This window comes from Podarcis muralis, chromosome 5 (genome assembly GCF_964188315.1).
Source record: "Podarcis muralis chromosome 5, rPodMur119.hap1.1, whole genome shotgun sequence".
NCBI lineage: Eukaryota > Metazoa > Chordata > Lepidosauria > Squamata > Lacertidae > Podarcis > Podarcis muralis.
In genome coordinates this window covers 2,540,308-2,560,550 of record NC_135659.1, presented here as the reverse complement: position 1 = coordinate 2,560,550, position 20,243 = coordinate 2,540,308, and the positions used below count along the sequence as shown (strand labels likewise).

The following is a 20,243-nucleotide window of genomic DNA, read 5'->3' as shown; positions in this document are numbered from 1 at the left end:
TATTGTGTTCAGTGGAGCTTACTCCCAAGTAAGTGAGTGTAGGGTTGCAATCTAAAGTGATCTTTTAAAAATCCTTGCATAATAGATTTATATGTAAAATGCACACGACACACAGGTCAGTTTGTGCCAGAGCAGGAAAGTGAAGGTGTTTGAGCTATCTTTTGAAAGCTGAGCTTATCTCCTGTTTCTCAGACAAATAGGCTGGAGTTTGCATTCATGGAACCTAGACTATCTGTCAGTAGGGAGTGGAGGTGAGTTTTGTCCTTCTAGTTTCACATGCTCTGTAGCCGTGAGCAAAACTACTGGGACAAACCCTTCCCCTATCATGTTCCCCTTCCCAAGATTGGAAGGAAGCCAGGGGTTCTGAGGCCCTCCTAGTGCCTTGGGAGTGCAGATCTAAAGGAAGTTCCTAGTCCTCTGCATCTCCACTGTGGAGAGAAGGGCCAGGGCTGGATTCCCAGCATTGCCTTGCAACCCTAGCTATAAGCGGAAGAGGGGAGGGGGATTGGCCTGGACCTCATACTGAGTTTTGAAGGTGGCCACAAATTTTGGCTTGACTATCAGGGAAACCCAGCAATTTTGGGTCCCTTCTGTATAGCAAAGGGGGAACTAGAATTACTTGGAAAGAATCAATGCCTTGTAATCATGCTTTAGTTTTACCATAAGAAGGTGTGGACAGGTAATATTAATGCTTAAATGGCTTGCCTTCCTAGGTAAAATCCCAGACTGAGTTGAGGAAGACTCCCGTGTCTGAAGCCAGGAAAACGCCAGTCACTCAGTCTCCCAACCAGGCCAGCAACTCCCAGTTCATACCCATCCATCACCCAGGAGCTTTCCCTCCTCTTCCTAGCCGGCCAGGTAAAAGCCATGTGCTCTGTATTAAAATCATATCTATCCTTGTGTAAAACACATGATGTTGTGTGCTGATGCCTTCCTCCTATCTTTTTCTATGTAGGAAAATAAAACAGAAAAGGTTTCTTTGTAAAAATGCTCTGACTTCCTTTAACTGGAACACAAGTGGGTGTGGGCATGATAGATGCCTAGCACTGTACTATATTGCATGATCTTTACCCAGGTGCATAGTAATGATCTCTCTGCAATGTCTAGATAATAGCACATGTGTGTTTTCTGCCACAGGTGCACAGAGTGGAAAGCCACCTCACACATAATTTTCTCAATGTGCATACCTATGGTGGAAAAGACAATTCTGCTGTCACGAAAAGCTTACCTTTTTGTCACAGATATTAATCTTGGTGTTTGAAAAAGTAATGTGCAGAACAGGCAGCCCATAATGTGACAAAGTGTTTGCTTTGTGTGTAGTATACAGCTGCGAAGATGAAAGCCATCACTGTGGGTCTGAGAGGATGTGGCACCCCACTCCATCCTGGAATCCTTCCCCAAAAGGGGTTGGAACTGGAGCTGCAGGCTTGCTTGTATACATGCCCCCCCCACTCCCACTTCTCTTACTGCAGAGATGAATGGCTGAATAAATGGCTGAATCAGATGCTGATTTTGAATGTGGGTCTCCTTAAATCTGGAAAGAGTGGGACCAGGGAGGAGCCAAAGGCCCATTCACAGGGGAGAATCCTGGAAGAGGAGACCGGAAGTAACATTTGAAGAGCCCCCTAAGCATTCCATGCGTGAAAAAGGAGTTTCCTTTTTTTAAAAAAATGTCTGTTTGTCTTTCTTTCTTTTCTTTTCCCCAGGCTTCCCCCCTCCCACCTATGTTATCCCCCCTCCTGTGGCTTTCCCTATGGGCTCAGGATATACTTTCCCAGGCGGCGTTTCTGTCCCAGGAACCTTTCTTCAGTCTGCAGCTCATTCACCTGCAGGAAACCAGGTGCAAGCTGGGAAACAATCCCACATTCCTTACAGCCAGCAGCGGCCCTCTGGACCAGGCCCAATGAACCAGGGACCTCAGGCACCATCCCCTTCTCAACAGTCCCTTGCATCCTTACCAGCTCAGGCAACAGCACAGTCTGCAAGCCAGTTGCAGGTCCAGGCTCTGGCCCAGCAGCAGCAGCAGCAGCAGCAACAACAACAACAGTCCCCTACAAAAGCTGTTCAGGCCTTAGGGAAGAGTCCTCCACACCACTCCGGATTCCAGCAGGTGAGCTTTAAGGAGAAGAAAGTGCCAGAGGGACCCAATCTGGGCTAGATTGCATCTGTAGGTGCAAATCTGGTTTTTGGTCAGGGAAGTGCAGGTTCTTTGCTCAGACAAGAGTAGCTCTGATGGAAAGGTGCAAGCAAGGATGGAGAGAAGGAATGGGCAAGCAGATGGGGAGAGAGTACAAATAAAGTAGGAGCCTAACTCCATTGTGGGGGCCTGTGGACTTACTGTTACTACTTTGAAGGCTCCCCTCTCTGCCCAAAAGTGCCTGAGAGAAGAACAGCTTTTAATCCTTTTAAGTTTGACCAAAGCTTTCCCTGAAGCTCCTTTTAAATTTGGGGTGGCTAGCCTTTTGAATATTAGGGTTCCTATAGCTTTAATAACCTTACAGAGTTTCTGTAAGGTTTGCAACTGTAGATCACATGTGAGCACTTGAAAGCACTGTACTGTTGTTTTTATCATATATGATTATTGTTATATCATTAGAATTATTAAGTAAAAGTATTTACTTACTTATATTATTTATCTAGTATTATGCCCCTTGCATCTGGGAGGGAATTTTGGTAGGTACAGCCCTTCAAACCGCGGAACTTTCGCATGGCCAAGTGCCTGCATGAAATCCTTTCCAGCCTCATGTTGGAAGGTTCACCTGTTGTGTGGGTTCTGAAACATTTCCTTGGATTTTCTCCGGAACACGAGGTCTCAAAATGAAAGCCATAAGCTTTGCAGCTCAGTGGCACAGCATGTGCAGCCTTGCTCAAGTACATTGCACATGATCAGGTGGTGGCATGTTGTGCTCTCAGATCAGGTGGTGCACAGAGAGTGTAGCAGGCCTTTTTGGACAGTGAGGAACCAATAGTATTTTTCTGTGCAATGTTGCTTGCGGAATCTACTTCATCAAGTCAAGGGGTTCAATCAGCCAAAGCAGAGAAACAAAATTGCAGGCTGTTTTTGGCAGAAAGAGAATATGCAGCTTGCCACGGTTGGTCTCTTGGTAGTTAGAAACCTAAATTAGTCAGATGCTCTCCAGTTTTGCATAATGAATTGTGCTGAACACAGAGGCGCTTGTACTTCAGTATTCCCAGGCAGACTCCTCCAAGCAGCTGTGGAATCCTCCTCAGGTCCAAGGCCCGTTGGGGAAGATCATGCCTGTGAAGCAGCCCTACTACCTTCAGGGCCAGGACCCCCTAAAACTCTTTGAACAGTCCATGCAGCCTCCCCTCCTGCAGCAGCAGCAGCCTCTGGAGAAGAAGATGAAGCCTTTCCCCATGGAGCCATATAACCAGAATCCCTCAGAGGTTAAGGGGCCAGAATTTTACTGGGACTCCTATGGCATGGCTGATAACCGCATCATGATGGCGCAGCAGCAAGCTAACATGGACCGCAGAGGGAAACGTCAGCCAGGAGTCTTCCGCCCAGAGCAGGATCCAGTGCCTAGGATGGGTTTTGAGGTAAATGTGTGATTAATTGATGGTCTTCAGGAAAAGGAGAGTGGTTCTCCTTTGAGTGATAGATGTCTCCAAGTGGGTTTAGCTCCTCCTTTAGTGATCTCAAAGGCAAGAAACACTGTAACTTCAGAGGAAGTTGCTTTCAGTGCAGCAGTTTGTGGTGATTCACAGGATTACCAATTAGTAAAAACAGATTAATCTCTAGGTTGTTGATTCTATTGGGGAGGGGGTGTGCGCGTGCGTTTTTAAAAAACCTAAATGCATTCCAAAAGCACTTTTAAAAAAAATCAACTAACTTGGTTTAGCATCATTTTTAAGATAACACTGACAAACCAAAACAACCTACTCAACTTTTCAAGCTATCTACACATGTACACACACACAGAGCGAGGGATGGTGCGTGGGGCAGGAGCCGCAAGCAAGAAACCCCCTGCCCTATCTAGCCAGTAGACAGCTGGTCGTGACTGCAATGGCTCCTTTCTCCCCCAACAAGAGTGCAGCTTCAATCCTCCTCTTCCCAACCGTCAAGATCGAGGGCATATAATGTACACATGTTTTTATATTGTGAGGTACAAAATAAGAACCACAGTACATTTTTTTTTAAGATGCTGCTGAAACTGTAATATCAAATAACCCATGTAAAGCTCCTAATCTCCCCCACACCCACTCCATGTTTGCCTGCCACCAGGATGGAGCCCCGGGGAAGTCATCTTGGCAAGGGATATGCACTTGAATATTAACTTGGGAAAGCTGTAAAGTCTGGTTTGAGCATGGATTTCTGCCAGAACTTTACAAATCAACACAATTTGTTGAGGCTTTTCAAATTTTATCACAGAGAACCTGCATGATTTGAATTGTTAGATATCACCCAAGTATAACTAGAGAAAAGCAAATATAGTAATTCCCTCTGGCAGTGCTGGCTCTTGGCACAGTCTGGGAGGAAGGAGATTGAAGAAGAAACACAAGTGTCACTTAAGGTGGCAAAGTAGATGCTGCCAGAAAGCGGAAACTTGTGAAAAGGTGGAACAGGCCCAGCACTTGGCCTGTGTCGATAGGGCACTTGGTCCTTTCCAAACAAGACCTGTACAGTGGTGCCTCGCAAGACGAAATTAATTCGTTCCGCAAGTCTCTTCGTCTTGCGGTTTTTTCGTCTTGCGATGCACGGTTTCCCATAGGAATGCATTGAAAATCAATTAATGCGTTCCTAGGGAAACCGCCTTCAGACCAGGTCCGGGGACAGACTGTCCCCGGAACTCTTCTGAAGGCTGGGGGGGGGGGGGACAAGGGCTTTTCTTCCCACCCCCAGCATTTTAAAAAACCCTGGGACAGCGGAGGACTTCTTCGCTGTCCGGGCGATCTTAAAATGCTGGCGGGCGGCATTTTAAAATCGCCCCGGGACAGCGGAGGACTTCTCCGCTGTCCGGGGCGATTTAAAAGCCCCTGGGAAGGCAGGCAGGGGGGACAAAGACTTTCGCCCCCCGCCCGCCTTCAGAAGGTGTTCCCGCCCCCCCCCCCCCGCCCGGCTTCGCAGCAGCGCTACGAAGCCCGGCGGCTGGGGCAGGTGTTCCCGCCCCCCACCCGGCTTCGCAGCAGCGCTACGAAGCCCGGCGGCTGGGGCAGGTGTTCCCGCCCCCCCACCCCGCTTCGGAGCAGCGTTCCGAAGCGGGGTGGCTGGGGCAGGTGTTCCCGCCCCCCGCCCGGCTTCGCAGCAGCGCTACGAAGCCCGGCGGCTGGGGCAGGTGTTCCCGCCCCCCCCACCCCGCTTCGGAGCAGCGTTCCGAAGCGGGGTGGCTGGGGCAGGTGTTCCCGCCCCCCGCCCGGCTTCGCAGCAGCGCTACGAAGCCCGGCGGCTGGGGCAGGTGTTCCCGCCCCCCCCACCCCACTTCGGAGCAGCGTTCCGAAGCGGGGTGGCTGGGGCAGGTGTTCCCGCCCCCCCGCCCGGCTTCGCAGCAGCGCTACGAAGCCCGCCGGCTGGGGCAGGTGTTCCCGCCCCCCCACCCCGCTTCGGAGCACCGGGAGAAGCGATCTCCCCGCAGCCCCTTGCTTCAAAAGAGGTCCGGGGGCAGACCTCTTTTGAAGCAAGGGGCGGTGGGGAGAAGCGATCTCCCCGCCGCCCCTTGCTTCAAAAGAGAAGACCCGCTGTCCCCGGGGCAAGCTTCGTTTTGCGAAGCAAGCCCATAGGGAAATTCGTCTTGCGAGGCAACTCGAAAACGAAAAAACCTTTCGTTTTGCGAGTTTTTCGTCTCGCGAGGCGTTCGTCTTGCGGGGTACCACTGTATTAAAAAGTGTTGGATAGAAGAATTCACACTTTGCTTGCCAGTTGTCTGCACCCCTATATGCAGGCTTCTCTGCAGAGCAGAAACCAAATGACAGTATAAATACCCTATTTGCTTTTAGAAATGGCCTTGACATAATCTTTGGCAACTCTGAAGCAAGCAGCAGCTATTGCTCTTGCTTTGACATTGTTTCTCACATTCATGGAATGATCAATGCACAAACCCCCTCCCTCTTTTTTTTAATAAAATCGTCTTTAGCAGCAATGGTCCACCACAGATCTATTGAGACAATGTTCTGTTTGAGCAGACCAATTGCATCTCTGAGTCCACTGATAACTTAATCCTGATAAATGCTGGCTGTAAGAAAGCCCTGGTGTGGTGTGCTACAATGCTACCAAAGGTTAGAAGACAAGGAGCCTCATTTTTGTGTCATCTTTTGATATTTGTTGCCCTGATTGTGCCTTCAGCTAAGCAAATGCCATTATAGCTCATCTTTGCCTATAATTTCATCCTGTAGAACGAACCTGGAGTTCAGGTTGTATGTGCAAAGACGCAGAGGCAGGAAGCCCAGGTATCAAAGAATAAAACAGAACTCTATGAGAGCTCACTGGGAACACTTTACAAGGCCACCACAGAGCCCCGTGGCTCTCTTCAAGAAGGTGGCCCAAACAATAGCATTTCATATGCCGGGGTAGTCTCCCTATCCTTCAGTGTGGACCTCATGCCACATTTGAGGCATTTGGCAAGGAGCAATGTTGAGCAATGGGCCATTCATGGAGAAAATGGTACTGATGTAGACAGGCCAAGATAGAAGTAGTAGTTATCCACAAAAAGGAGCAAAACATCTGATCCCTGAACATGCTGTCATTCTGCACAACTTCCAACAAATTTTTGAAACTTGCTTGTGTAATAATTTTTAAAGCCCAGATTCCATGCTGTAGATGATGAAACCTGCTTGTAGTTCATCCGGCTCTGATCATGAGCACATGATCTGGAACTGCATACAGGCACATTTTGGTTCTAACTACAGTTAGCGAAGCTACTAAGATATTGGAACATTGAAGAACAAAATGCATTAATTCTCCACATATTTATTGCTGCAGTAGTGGAGATCACAGTCTCCCAAAGAAGATCCCCGTAATTTTTGCTGCATGCAGATTCAAACTTAGTGGGAGCAGAGCTGCTCCTAAAACACACACACACAGACTTGTTTGACTCAGTTTTTCTCTTTCTCCCCTTGGTTTTCTTGTGCCCCTGCTCTGTTCTCTCTTTAAGCTGCTTTTGCATGCTGGCATGCCTTTCCCTGCATTCCCTTTCTCTGCTTTGCATTACTGCTGGGCCCCTTCTGTTCCTGTAGACTCCTTGCCTGCCTGCTGCTAGTCTTGCTTTCGCTTCTTTCCTTGCTGCATCTCACTGTGCTCCTTTCTGTCACTAGGACCCCAAGAGCTCCCCTCTGCTTCCTCCGGACCTGTTAAAGAGTCTGGCTGCCTTGGAGGAGGAGGAAGAGCTGGTTTTCTCTAATCCTCCTGATCTTTACCCAGCTCTGCTGGGTCCTCTCGCCTCTCTTCCTGGACGAAGCCTCTTTGTATGTATTTGACTTAATTCTGCTGCTTCTCATTCTAATTTTGGCATATCTTTTTTTTATTTATATTCCGTTTCCCTGAAAGGTCAGTAGGACACATGAAATCCATGTCCCTTCCTGAAATAGTTGTTAAGGGGAAATTTAAATAAGCAGAGCTCATATGCTCAGGATCATAGATATCAGCTAAGAGGAAGTAGCTTTAACATAGCTGTAATACTTTTACCAATCCTAGGATTGCTATTTTCTTACCCAGCAACTGAGACCTTAAAAGCTCTGGAAGAGGGAGGGGCTGTTAGTAAACTTCTCCCGTTTGGAATTACCTTGACTCTCTAGGCCTGCTCCTCCGTCAGGGAGCAGGAGAAGCTGCTCCACTTGACTCAGCTCCTGTTCCAGAGCTCTTAAGCAGGTGCAGTCTCAGAATCAAAAAGCGGTAACTCTAGAGGACCCAAATCCTGATCTCTTGCCTTCCTCAGAAATTCCAGGTTGAGTTACTAGCTTGTACAAAACTGTATCATTTCTCTTTTATAATACGAATGAATAAGCTTGTATCTATATGGGAGGTTGGAGACTGAAACTGAGAAACAAATTTTCAGTTTTGCAGGTGCTTGGTGGGTTTTGATACTGGAATACATTACCCTGCACACCTGTGCAAAAATATACGCCACAGGTTGCATGTGGACCATTCATCCCTTGTTTGAAGGATCCCCAGGCAACTTCAGCAATTAACTTATGGGGCCCACACATGCATTGAACCCATTGGTGGTGTCTAGGTCTGTGCAAGTTACCTCTGCCTATATAAGCATAAGATCAAGTATCCGTGTAGCCTAACCTCTAGAGGCCTTGTTGTCAAGGGTCAAAATATAAATGTTAATGTACCATACGGTATTGACACACTTGTCTGGCAGGAGGAGTTGAATGTATTATTGAATGTATAATAAGATAGTAACATGTTCAATATAGTATCCTTCTGAGGAAAAAGATTGTGGGTTTTAGGGGCTTTTATCTTTTTTTCCCTTGGGTGAAATTCTAAAGCTTGTTTTTTTATATATATAAAGAAGCCGCGGGCACAAACATAATAGGAAGGCGGGGTTGCTTGTGTGATGGTGGGGATGAGCAGGCTGTGGCTCTTTTGATGCCGTTGAACTGCAGCTCCCCTCAGGTCAGGTGACCTGGGCCTGGTTGTAGCCCCACAACATCTGGAGGGCCTCAGGTTTCTCGCCCAGGCATTATGGAAACCAAGGGAATGAGACCATTTTGATCACATCTGGGAAGTATCCACTCTGTTCTCTATAACTAGGAGGATAGGCACTTGATGAAATTTCTCTTTTCCTGTTAATTGGTCTGTTGAAATGCTTCTCCAAGGTGCCAAATGGGAATTTCGGCAAGTGCCGTTGTAGCCCAGAGGATTCTTGAAGACATCGACCAAATATCTGTGGCCATGAACTGTAGGCCAGTTGAAACATTACAGCTCCTATGCCAAAATAAGTCCCAAGCTATGCTCCTCATCTTCATGGATTGGCCTGAGCCAGTCTTTTCCACTTGGGGATGTGGTACCAGTGTGCAATGCTGCCCATGTTTGGGCCAGCACAGAGATGTTGTCAGCATTATTTCTGCCACACGAAACATCACTAACAAGGAATTACTCTTTAGTACTTGGAGGGGTGTGAGGGAGCGTTACATTTAATTGGCACTCATCAGTTGAGCAGGTCGTTGTCTTTCAGCATTGGTTCCTACCCTCTAAAATGGGGTTAACAATTATCCTTCCACACAAGGTGGTGGTGTGGATTAGCACAATGAGGGCTACAAAGAACCTGAAGATTTGAGTGGGGATACCGTGGGTGAATAAACTGTATTTCAAGTGTGGCTCAAGGCTTTTGATTTCTGGGAAGGTGAGGTGGTCCATGTATAAAATGCTTGATTTGTACTAAAAACAGGTTTCTAACATTCATAAGCACCAAATGTATTAGTCCAGGACATTTGTTTAACTGAAGTTATAAAAGGGAAGTCATCTCTGTTTGGATGATATACTTGATCCTTTATTTCTACCTACACAAAATATACTGCCTATAGAGATTCTGCCGCATAAACCCACACATTCCTACTCTGTCTTTAGTGTTAAGGTATAGTGGTCTCTTCTGAAGCTTCAGGTACTGGTACATTACACCAGCAAGGTACCAGCTTGGATGAGTAATATTGAATTGTTCAACTTAGTGAATAGTTCTCCATGTAGCATTCATTTAGTTTTGGTATTACTTCAGCTACCTTCCCAGTTCCTTCAATGACCTGAGCTGAACCCTCCACAAGCCAAGGTGATTTTTGCCTATGAGGTGTAGAAAGAGTGCATAACTCTTGACTACTGTAATTCGCTCTACGCGGGGCTGCCCTTGAAGCTGACCCAGAAACTCCAGCGGGTGCAGAATGCTGCAGCGAGGCTCCTCACAGGGTCTCTGCCATGGGAGCATATTCACCCAGTGCTTTTCAAACTGTACTGGCTCCCGGTGGAGTACAGGATCAGGTTTAAGGTGCTGCTTTTGACCTTTCAAGCCCTTCACAGCCTAGGACCCTCGTTCCTACAGGACCGCCTCTCCTGGTATGCCCCACGGAGAGCCTCAAGGTCCATAAATAGCAACACCCTAGTGGTCCCAGGCCCTAAGGAAGTTAGATTGGCTTCAACCAGAGCCAGGGCCTTTTCAACACTGGCTCCGGCCTGGTGGAACGCTCTGCCTCATGAGACCAGGGCCCTGCGGGATCTGATTTCTTTCCGCAGGGCCTGTAAGGCAGAGTTGTCTGCCTGGCCTTTGGCTTGGAGCCAATTTGATTCCCTCCCCCTCTTTCTTTTTCCTTTCTCCTCCTGTGAAGAAGCTGCATCCTAATGTTTTAATGTTGTATTTTAATCTTGTTTTTTAAATTGTATTTTAATCAACTTGTTTTTATTATTGATTATAAATCAATAATTTAGCCTCCCTGAGCCCTAGCTGGGGAGGGCGGGGTATAAATAAAATTTATTACTACTACTACTACTACTACTACTACTACTACTACTAAGTGACCAGAGTGACTGTCAAAGTCAATGTTTAAATCTAGTTCATTAGCAAAATTCTCAGTCTGTTCTGGGTTCCAAGGTACATAAGCCATCACAAGGTACACATGCCAGCAAATGTTTGCATTGGTTTGCTACCAGATAATTTTAGAGTATCCTTCGCCTGCTCATCACAGTTTAGGTCTGATGTCCTGAATTACGTAGCTGGCTTTATTTGTGTAAGCAAAGGCACATGGTTACCATTCACCTATGATTAGAAATTTGCATAATTAAATCAGTGAAGAGCATCTTTCTTTGCTGCAGATCTAGCACTCGTCAATATCAGTTCAAGGCAGCACATGATATTGCACTGGAACACACCATAGAAAGTGGGATAATATGTGTTCAGTGCTGGAAAATAATTGATTATCTTCCCCGGGCATTAAAAATTTGGAAGTTCCCAAATTTCTGATAGGCAAGACTGAATTATGATTTGTATGAATTATGCAAATTGAGCAGCTTTGCATAATTCATTTGCATAATTTATCATTGAGCAAAGAACTATAAGGGCAATGAAGCTTTGCTGCCAATGATTTCAAATATCAGCCATCCCTCTGGTTTTTGATATTTCAGCAGGCATTTGTCACATAGTTTTGGTTGTTCCTTTAAAGACAAACAGGGCAGAAACTTGCTAGATTTTTTTAAAAAAGGAAAGCTGGATTTCTCATGAAGGATTCTGCACCCAGTAAAATATTTTGCACTTTGTGCTCTAACGAACAAGGCAGTTTCAGGAATTATTGGGAAAACACAGCTAATTCAGTCAGTAAGTAATCACATTTGCATGAGGGCCCACACCACTAGTATAGCATTTTAATTAACAAACTACAGTCTAAGTGCCTTCAAGCACTGAATGATGTGTTATTTGAGGTGCTGGGACAAACCCTATTTTTAAAATGACGTTCCCCAGGTGTTTTCCTTTTTATTTTTCTAGTCAGTTTACTGAGTTCCTTCTCAAATTTGCAAATACGTCCTTGCTTCCCACTTGCAAAATAACTCTTCTGTATTTATTTTGCACAGTATGGTCTAAGCATCTCTGTTGTGTAGCAAAAGAACTGGGCAAAAGTCTTCGCTGCATTTCCTTTTCTCACACAATTGTTTGAGCACTCTTATGATGGTTGCTAGAACCATCTGTTTTTATCCAGAAATGTGACCCATGTTTTTCCCTTTGGTTTTCTGAAGAAATCGCTGCTGGAGAAACCATCAGATCTAATGTCTCAGTCATCTTCTTTCCTGTCGCTCACAGGCTTCTCTCTTAATCAGGTAATTAACTATAGAGATTGCTTCTCTCTCTTTTTGGACAGTGCCATCAATTCACGTGTTAATTTTTGTAGGAGTCTGGACTAAGCTTCTTCAGATGGGAATCTCCTGTTGGAGGAGGGGAAGAATTTCAATATAAATCCTTGCCTAGTGCTGACAGTTCTGGGTTAGGGCGTTTCTTTCTGATAGGCTACTTCTTTAATTGCCTAACATTTGGAGAACTCTGTTGTGTGACATGCACACCATTCTACAACCTGAAGTGGTGCACTGCAAACACAGGCTTATCACCTCATGTACTGGGTAATAATCTCTCAACTTTTAATACAATTTTGAAGAAAGCTTCACAACCTGAGTCATGTGGTATTTCAATTGCTGATTTTTTAAATGTATTTTTTCCTTGGTTTTAATGTATGGTTGTAAGTCACTTTGAGTTTCCTTGGACAAGAAAAAGTTAATAACAAATATAATGAGTAAATTAAAATAAATAATAATACAAAGAATTGCAATTTGATGCTTTAACTTCAGTCTAATATGTTCATGTTACGTTTTTTGGTTTTTTTATTCTGCAATTGGCAATTGGCTCATCGGCTAGTTGTTCAAGGAAAAGATTTAAGAAATAAGGGACGGAAAAGCCCTACGTGCTCCCAGGAGTAGGCCTGGGCGATATATTGATATATTGCCCAGGACCGGTATGAGGAGCAGACCACAATATCTCTGGTGAAACAGCCACTGCTAGCAGCGCCTCTGGAGGGAGTCAAGAGCTCCTTTGGCGAGGTGCCGATCTAGCTGCTTCCTCCTTCTGCATCTTTAACTGCTCGGCTGAGGAGTGTGCAGCTGCCCTTGCCTCAGGCAAGCAGTTAAGAGACACCCCAGCCCAGCGCTGGCCCATCAAGCCAGCAGCGGGGGGGGGGGGGCTCTGTGAAACTGCTCAGCTGAGGGGAGCAGGGTTGCTGATGGGCAAGAGCGCTGGGCGGGGGAAAGTCTCCCTCCCTCCCCCCCCAGCTGCGTGGCTGCGTTGTCCCAGCCTGCGTGAAACTCTCTCAGCTCTTGAGGGGAGAGCTGGGGCAGTTTCCCATCTCGTGGGCAGAGGCCAATGCTTCTTGTTTTTTCAACATCACAGTATATCATCAAACCATGATGTTTGGCTGGCGATACACCGCAGTGTTGAAATGCTGATAGCGCCCAGCCATACTCGGGAGCCTCTTTGTCAAATTTGCAGATGACACCAAACTGGGAGGGGTGGCTAACACCCCAGAGGACAGGATCACACTTCAAAAGACCTTGACAGATTAGAGAACTGGGCCAAAACAAACAAGATGAATTTTAACAGGGAGAAATGTAAAGTATTGCACTTGGGCAAAAAAAATGAGAGGCACAAATACAAGATGGGGGACACCTGGCTTGAGAGCAGTACATGTGAAAAGGATCTAGGAGTCTTGGTTGACCACAAACTTGACATGAGCCAACAGTGTGACGCGGCAGCTAAAAAAGCCAATGCAATTCTGGGCTGCATCAATAGGAGTATAGCATCTAGATCAAGGGAAGTAATAGTGCCACTGTATTCTGCTCTGGTCAGACCTCACCTGGAGTACTGTGTCCAGTTCTGGGCACCACAGTTCAAGAAGGACACTGACAAACTGGAACGTGTCCAGAGGAGGGCAACCAAAATGGTCAAAGGCCTGGAAACGATGCCTTATGAGGCACGGCTAAGGGAGCTGGGCATGTTTAGCCTGGAGAAGAGGAGGTTAAGGGGTGATATGATAGCCATGTTCAAATATATAAAAGGATGTCACATAGAGGAGGGAGAAAAGTTGTTTTCTGCTGCTCCAGAGAAGCGGACACGGAGCAATGAATCCAAACTACAAGAAAGAAGATTCCACCTAAACATTAGGAAGAACTTCCTGACAGTAAGAGCTGTTCAACAGTGGAATTTGCTGCCACGGAGTGTGGTGGAGTCTCCGTCTTTGGAGGTCTTTAAGCAGAGGCTTGACAACCATATGTCAGGAGTGCTCTGATGGTGTTTCCTGCTTGGCAGGGGGTTGGACTCGATGGCCCTTGTGGTCTCTTCCAACTCTATGACTCTATGATTCTTCCCTGCATTTCTCTGTGTGAGTCACTGTTCTGATTGAGTTTCTAAGGAGCAGGTAATTCCCCAGCTCATCTGCATTGGGAGTGATTGCTTGAGCCAATCACACCTGCCAGAGAATTTCATTTTCCCAAAGCAGAACTATTTCAGATGAAGCAAAACATCTGTAAACATTGCATTTGCCATTTCAAACCACCAACCACATGCTCACCACCATTTTGTTTCTGTATTATTATTATTATTATTATTTTTAAATCCTCTTTTTAAAAATTGGGGACTTGGGTGTTGTTGTTTTTCTAATACCTCCAAATAGTTAAAATGATTAAAGGTACAAGGCTGTGTTATATCCATGTGCTGTGCTATAATCTCCAGTGTGGTTCTAATGTGTGATTCAGGACACATGAAGTTGTGATAGCTATGTCTTATCACCCAGAATTCCTTGATTCTTTTAAAAAAGATTTCCTTAAAAAATGTAGTGAAATGCAAAAATAGTTCTGTGTCTTTAATAACAGTAAAAATCCTTTGTTAAATGGCATGTTTCTCGAGCTGTGAGAGCTGTAACATTTGCTTGCCAGCTTAGGTATATCTTCCCTGATTCTGACAGAAAAACTTACTTCACTGCCCAAATGCAACAATGCATTGGATAGGTCTAGGGAGCAGGTTTAATGTTCATCTCTTGCTCTTGCAGGAAAGATACCCAAGCAGCATGTTCAATGAGGTTTATGGGAAAAACCTCAATGCCAGCACAAAACCAGAGGTCGCTCCATCAGTGGCTCACCAGGAGACTTCACTCTACTCCCTCTTTGAAGGTACTCCATGGTCTCCATCTCTTCCAGCCAGTTCAGGTAATACACTTTCATATATGTATAACATATATTAAGATTTTTCACTAACTAGTTCAGAACCCAAGCGTGGTTTGACTTTCTTCAGTGCAGTCACACAACCCCCCCTCTTTCCTTGCTGCCCATGTCCATTTTATCACTTGCTGTATTTTCTGGGAAGTGAACTGAACAGAATGCCATTTCCCCCACTCCGCATGGCCTAGCATTGGCAATTTTTTTACTTGAGAGGACAAGCAATAAGTACCAATTTGTAAGGAAGGTTTAGCTCTAGAAAGTTCCAAAGGTGCGGAACAATTATGCCTTGACCAAAGAGTTTCCCACTCAAAGATTGGTCATGTCAGCTACTTGTTTTGTCATTGTAAGCATTATAAATCCATTTCCCAAATTGCTACAATTTCAGTTTTGTTAGTCTGCTTGATATGTAAGAATGCTGCAATGAAGAAACAAAGCCAGGCAAAGACTCAAAAGACAGCAGTGAGAAGAGTTCTTCTTTTAGATGGCAGTTAAATGACATGATATTACACAACACAGAAATTGTAAATGAGGGGCAACGCTCCCTACAAGAGTTTTTTTACCTCAACCTTAACAAAGAAACAGATTTAGATATAGTATGGGATACTAGTGAGGCAGTAATGAGAGGTTTTTTAATCAAACAAATACCAAAAAAGGGGGATGACAAGAGATTTTGAACACATTAATTATCAAAGAGAAGGAATTAAATATAAAACCAGAGAATAAAGAAACAGCAGACTACCGAATTATTACAAGCAAAATTCTCAATGTTGGTGAAGCAAGAGATTGAAATGAAAATAAAATTAATGAAACAAAAAAACTTTGAATCTGCAAATAAGCCAGGTAAATTGTTGGCTTGGCAACTTAAAAAGGAAAGGAAAAATAAGATAATAAATAAAATTACTGATGAAGGGAAACATTTGATAAGCCTGAAAGAAATAAGAAAGGAATTTGTAAAATTTTACACAGCATTATATTGGTGTGCGAAGGAAGATCCTGAGAAAATTGAATCTTACGTAAACGGCTGTAATATACCTAAAGTTTCTAAAGAGGATTTGAGAACGTTAAATGCATCCATATCAATGTTGGAACTGCAGTTGGAGATAAGTTGAATGAAGATGGATAAAGCACCAGGCCCAGATGGAACTACTGCAATTTAATATAAAAAGTTCAAAGATGTGTGTGTAGACTCGAAAAACAGCAATCTGTGCTTTTGGGGGTATTGTGTTGACTTTGTTCTCTAACCTTCTGTTCTAATAGATCATTCAACACCAGCTAGCCAGTCTCCTCATTCCTCTAACCCAAGCAGCTTGCCAAGCTCTCCTCCAACCCACAACCACAATTCTGTTCCATTTTCCAACTTTGGGCCCATTGGGACTCCAGACAACAGGGATCGGAGGGTCGCAGATCGATGGAAGACTGATAAGCCAGGTGAGCAGGAGGCTCTAGCATGAGGTATCATTTCAGTGCTTTGTTGGATCACTTGCTTGTTAACCTTTCTCCCTTTCAGCAATGGGAGGATTTGGCCTGGACTATCTCCCAGCAACATCTTCCTCATCAGAGAGTAGCTGGCACCCAGCCAGCACTCCCAGTGGTACCTGGTCAGCCCATGGCCCGTCTGTAGAGGATTCGTCAGCTGTGCTTATGGAAAGCCTGAAGGTAGGTTATATATTGGGGCACCAGGACAAAACATTGCAAGAGTCATTTGGAAGGTTGAGCTGGTGGTTTTGCTTCTTACTGCAAAATAATACAAATGTTCCTTCCGCTGACAACATCTTGAGAACATAAGAAGAGCCACCTGTTCCAGCTCCCTTTATTCCACAGTGGCCACCCACATATCGATGGGAAGCCCACAAGCAAGAAAGGAGAGGGCAACAGCGCTCTCCAATGTTATTTCCCAGTGACTGGTATTCCGTGGGCATCTTGCATTCTTCCACAAGAACTATATTCTGGACTGGTTGTTGATTAAAACTTTGGGTAGTCAAGCCTTAATTACAGATTTAGACTCCTCTTTTAGGTATCAACATGTTTTATTGCTTTCCTGATCATTTTTATATGGATAAGCTATTCTGACAAAGAATTTAAATTATTTTGTGATGGCTAATTCTTCTTTTTAACTGCTTTTTAAAATAGTAAGTTAGTGGGGCGCTATTGCATTATTGAGTATTCCCTGTTCAAGATTTTAGCTGCTGTATTCCTCTTCTCTTCCTTCAACATCAGCCCACATTTCATGGCCACTGAGCATGCTCAGTTTGAATTGAGGATTCCCCCTCCTCAAGGTTTTATTTTAAAATGTACTCCTGCAAGTCTGCTGATACCTTCCCCCTTGTGCATAAGTGCTGCAGTTTGACTACAACAACACTTCCATTCACAACCTCAACATCTGAAATAGAATTATTGTCCTGGTTGATACCTGATTCTTAAGGGGTCGTGTTTTGAGTTTAGCAAGAGCTGAAAGGCCAACAGCATTTGCTCTGTCCACTAATGTGCTCCCATTTGAACTGAGACATGAGTGGGCTCCTTAAATCACTTCCCTGGAGAGTATACAGCAATAGGAAATTGAGGAAGAGCCCTCTCCTAATTATTCAACTGAGTCACTCACTCAGACTAAGGCAAAAGGCTGGACAGAGGTGCTGCCAAAGTCTCCTTTGCTGTTTACCCTGGTAGAGCAGGGATGAGGAACCTCTCCACCCCACTCCACCCCACCCCAAAGTTGTTGAACTTCAACTCCCATTAGCTTTAGCCAGTGTGGCCAGAAACAAAGGTTGAAGTGCTTCTTTCTGTTTACACTGGGGATGATGCAGTTAAAGACCTGTTTGCCTGTGCCTTGCCTCATGAAAGCAGTTGAGGGTGCTGCAAAGTAGGCGGGGAATTGGGATGGGAGACTACACTGGGGTGGGGGGGGGGGAGCCGGTTGCCTACTGTTGCAGTACTGTAGAAATGAGAGGGGGTGACGAGAGCATGGAAGAAAGTTCACTTGCTTTGACCGTTTTGGCATTTTCTCTTGCTACTTTGGCTTTCACGTTAGCGGATGTTTGGTGTGTGCTTCTTTTTAGTCTATCTGGTCCAGTTCGATGATGCACCCTGGACCTTCTGCCCTGGAGCAGCTCCTGATGCAGCAGAAGCAGAAGCAGCAACGGGGGCAAGGTGCCATGAATCCACCGCACTGAGAACGAAAGGGTGGCAGCCTTTGCAACCGAAAAGCTCCATACATCATGGCATGTTGGGTTTGCAGGACTGTCTCACACGGCCCTGTGCGCGTGGCAGCCCTCTCTTCTGTTCCTTGCCGTCAGGAGGGCGTAAGTGCTCCACCAACCCACTGAGTGTGCACGGAAATGTCTGCAGTGCAACGGAAAACCAACACCAGGAACTCTCCCATCCCTCCGGGGCCCTCTGGAGGGAGAGAGGGACTGCTGTTTGTCTCACGGTAACCCGATATCACCGCCTCTCACCATTGTGCATGTCCCCAGCCATGTGGGAAAATAAAGTGCTGAGAATGAAGAGCAGATGGGAGAAGCCACTGAGAACTTCTCGATCCTCCTCCTCAGTTCTGGGGAAACCAATAGGAGTCTATTACCGATAGCTTTGCTGACTGAGAATGTAGTTGAAATTTATTCCTCAACATCTAAATTTCCAATTATTACTCTCTCAGTTGTAAGGCCACACTGAATTCTTCCATACACAGATGTGCTTTGTAGTCAGTGTGTAGCAACCCCTCCAGTCGCTGGTCCAGCCCGAGGTGGGTGGGGGTGCTAGCGTCCGTCTCCCAAGTTAGGTAAGGAGTTTCGTGAAGGAGAATCTGCCCCCTCCAGTACCACTTCCACCTTTTTCTCAGAGGTTGTCCCTGGAATAACCCCAAGCGGGAGAGATTCCGGTACTGAAGTGCAGGGGTCACTGCAGGGCTCTTCATTAGGGCAAGCAAACCACTGCTACGGGGTTTTAAGTTAAATGGTTCAGATTCCTGTACATTTTATGATAGTGTAGTGACCAGCCTCATGAAATGGCAAGCTGGTCTGTGCATTCACAGCCTGACTCCCTTTTTATGTAGGTAGATAAAAAGCTTTGTGTCTTCCCCCCCACCCCCTTTCTCCCTTCCCCTCCTTCCCCTTTCCATGCTGGTTGCTTGTAGTTTTGTTCTTCATATACAGCATCCCACAGTCATAGCAGGATAATGGGGAGTAAAAGAGCTAGTCTGGACAGGATGGTGTGTGCAATCCCTCTCCCTAGAGGTGTATGCCCACTCCACAGGCCTGCACGCACCTGTAGCCACAAGGTTTTCAGAGCGGAAGTTCAAGGCAGCAGAGGACACATCACATGGAACCCGCGCACAGAAGCCAACCGTCCTACTTGCCCCTACAAGGGTGCACAATGGGGACAAAGGGTTCCACTGGATATATTTATTTGCGCAGAAGGAAGACTGCAAATCTTCTTGCATAGGATAAAAGGACAGCATTTATTTTTGTTTCCCAGCGTAGTTACGGAAGCAACCTAAATACAAGAAACTGCTGCAGTCGCAGGAGTGTGTGTGTGTGTGCGCGTGTGTGCGCGTGTCTGTCAGTTCAGGATCTGCAAGCTGGGAAATGGCTGCAGAGCAAAGCACATCCAGGGTCCACAAGGGACATTGTGGAGTCGGGGAGCAGCCCCATATAGACTTGCTATAAAAGGGAAGATGTATGCATAGTGCTCTGTCTAGGATAGGAATTGGACCCCCTTTGCCTCCCCATGCTAGCAGTGTTGCTGCTCTGCATCACATCTCTAAACGATGTTCCTCCGAAGCAAAAGTCTCAAGGATTAAGTTCCTGCCCTGGTTGTAATCTTCAGCTGAGACCCTCTGTGCTTATTTGATGCCCTGTCCCTGCTTCCAGCCCACCCTTCTTCCAGTTTGTGTATTTGAGCTGTGCATCGAGGCAGCTGCAACATTCCAGCGTTTGAACCACCACCGATTCTTGCACCCTAGGCAACCTAACCAGGTTCATCATCTGACTCTCTCAGCAGCGCCAGAGTCCCAGCCCATAGGCTCCTATTTCTGCATGAGAAGTCTGGTGTTTAGAATGTTTTTCTTGATCTTTTGAGCAGGGCTCCCTATTCTCCTCCCCCTTACACACACACACACACACACACACACACACACACACACACACACCCTGCTGTCAGGAGCCTCAAGGGAAGGGAAGATCCTCCCCCCCCCAGCAGAGAAAACTGGTTTGTGTCGTAAGCTTCTTTTGTGTTTTTGTCTGTCTGTGCGAGACCTGCAGCTGCTGAACTCAGCTTTGCCTTTAATTAAACCATGTTCTCTACAGCCAGCCTTGTGTAGTTACATGTTCTTTCATCACTGAGCTGCAATTGAAAACTGTATTGTTTCTCCGCCCCCCAAAAGAGGAAGTGCTAAATTATGACATCTTACTCTGTTCAGAAGTGAAAGGGGTTTATAGTGCAATGAAAGCTTTGACTGCACTTAAGCATCTAGGTGGGGACAAGTCCAGAGCAGACTAGGTTGCAGCCTCGATGCCAAGCAAAATATTAGCTCCTGTTTGATTTCAGTTGGTGATGA

At 45.7% G+C, this 20,243-nt stretch overlaps 1 protein-coding gene across 3 annotated transcripts in view; it reads left to right on the top strand.

The window, feature by feature from the left end:
- The window catches only part of SMG7 (SMG7 nonsense mediated mRNA decay factor), a 67,785-nt gene extending 47,790 nt beyond the window's left edge, over positions 1–19,995 (top strand). Inside the window, exons 15-23 of one of the 3 annotated variants that reach the window (XM_028732217.2) lie at positions 714–858; positions 1,707–2,110; positions 3,187–3,561; positions 7,270–7,419; positions 11,675–11,755; positions 14,527–14,683; positions 15,953–16,123; positions 16,203–16,351; positions 17,749–19,995. In XM_028732217.2, coding sequence (XP_028588050.2) covers positions 714–858; positions 1,707–2,110; positions 3,187–3,561; positions 7,270–7,419; positions 11,675–11,755; positions 14,527–14,683; positions 15,953–16,123; positions 16,203–16,351; positions 17,749–17,862 — 1,746 coding nt within the window. In that variant the 3' untranslated portion in view covers positions 17,863–19,995. The remainder of the gene's footprint in view (positions 1–713; positions 859–1,706; positions 2,111–3,186; positions 3,562–7,269; positions 7,420–11,674; positions 11,756–14,526; positions 14,684–15,952; positions 16,124–16,202; positions 16,352–17,748) is intronic. The other 2 variants (XM_028732218.2, XM_028732219.2) reach the window with 2 other exon arrangements.
- Positions 19,996–20,243: the final 248 nt, after the last annotated feature.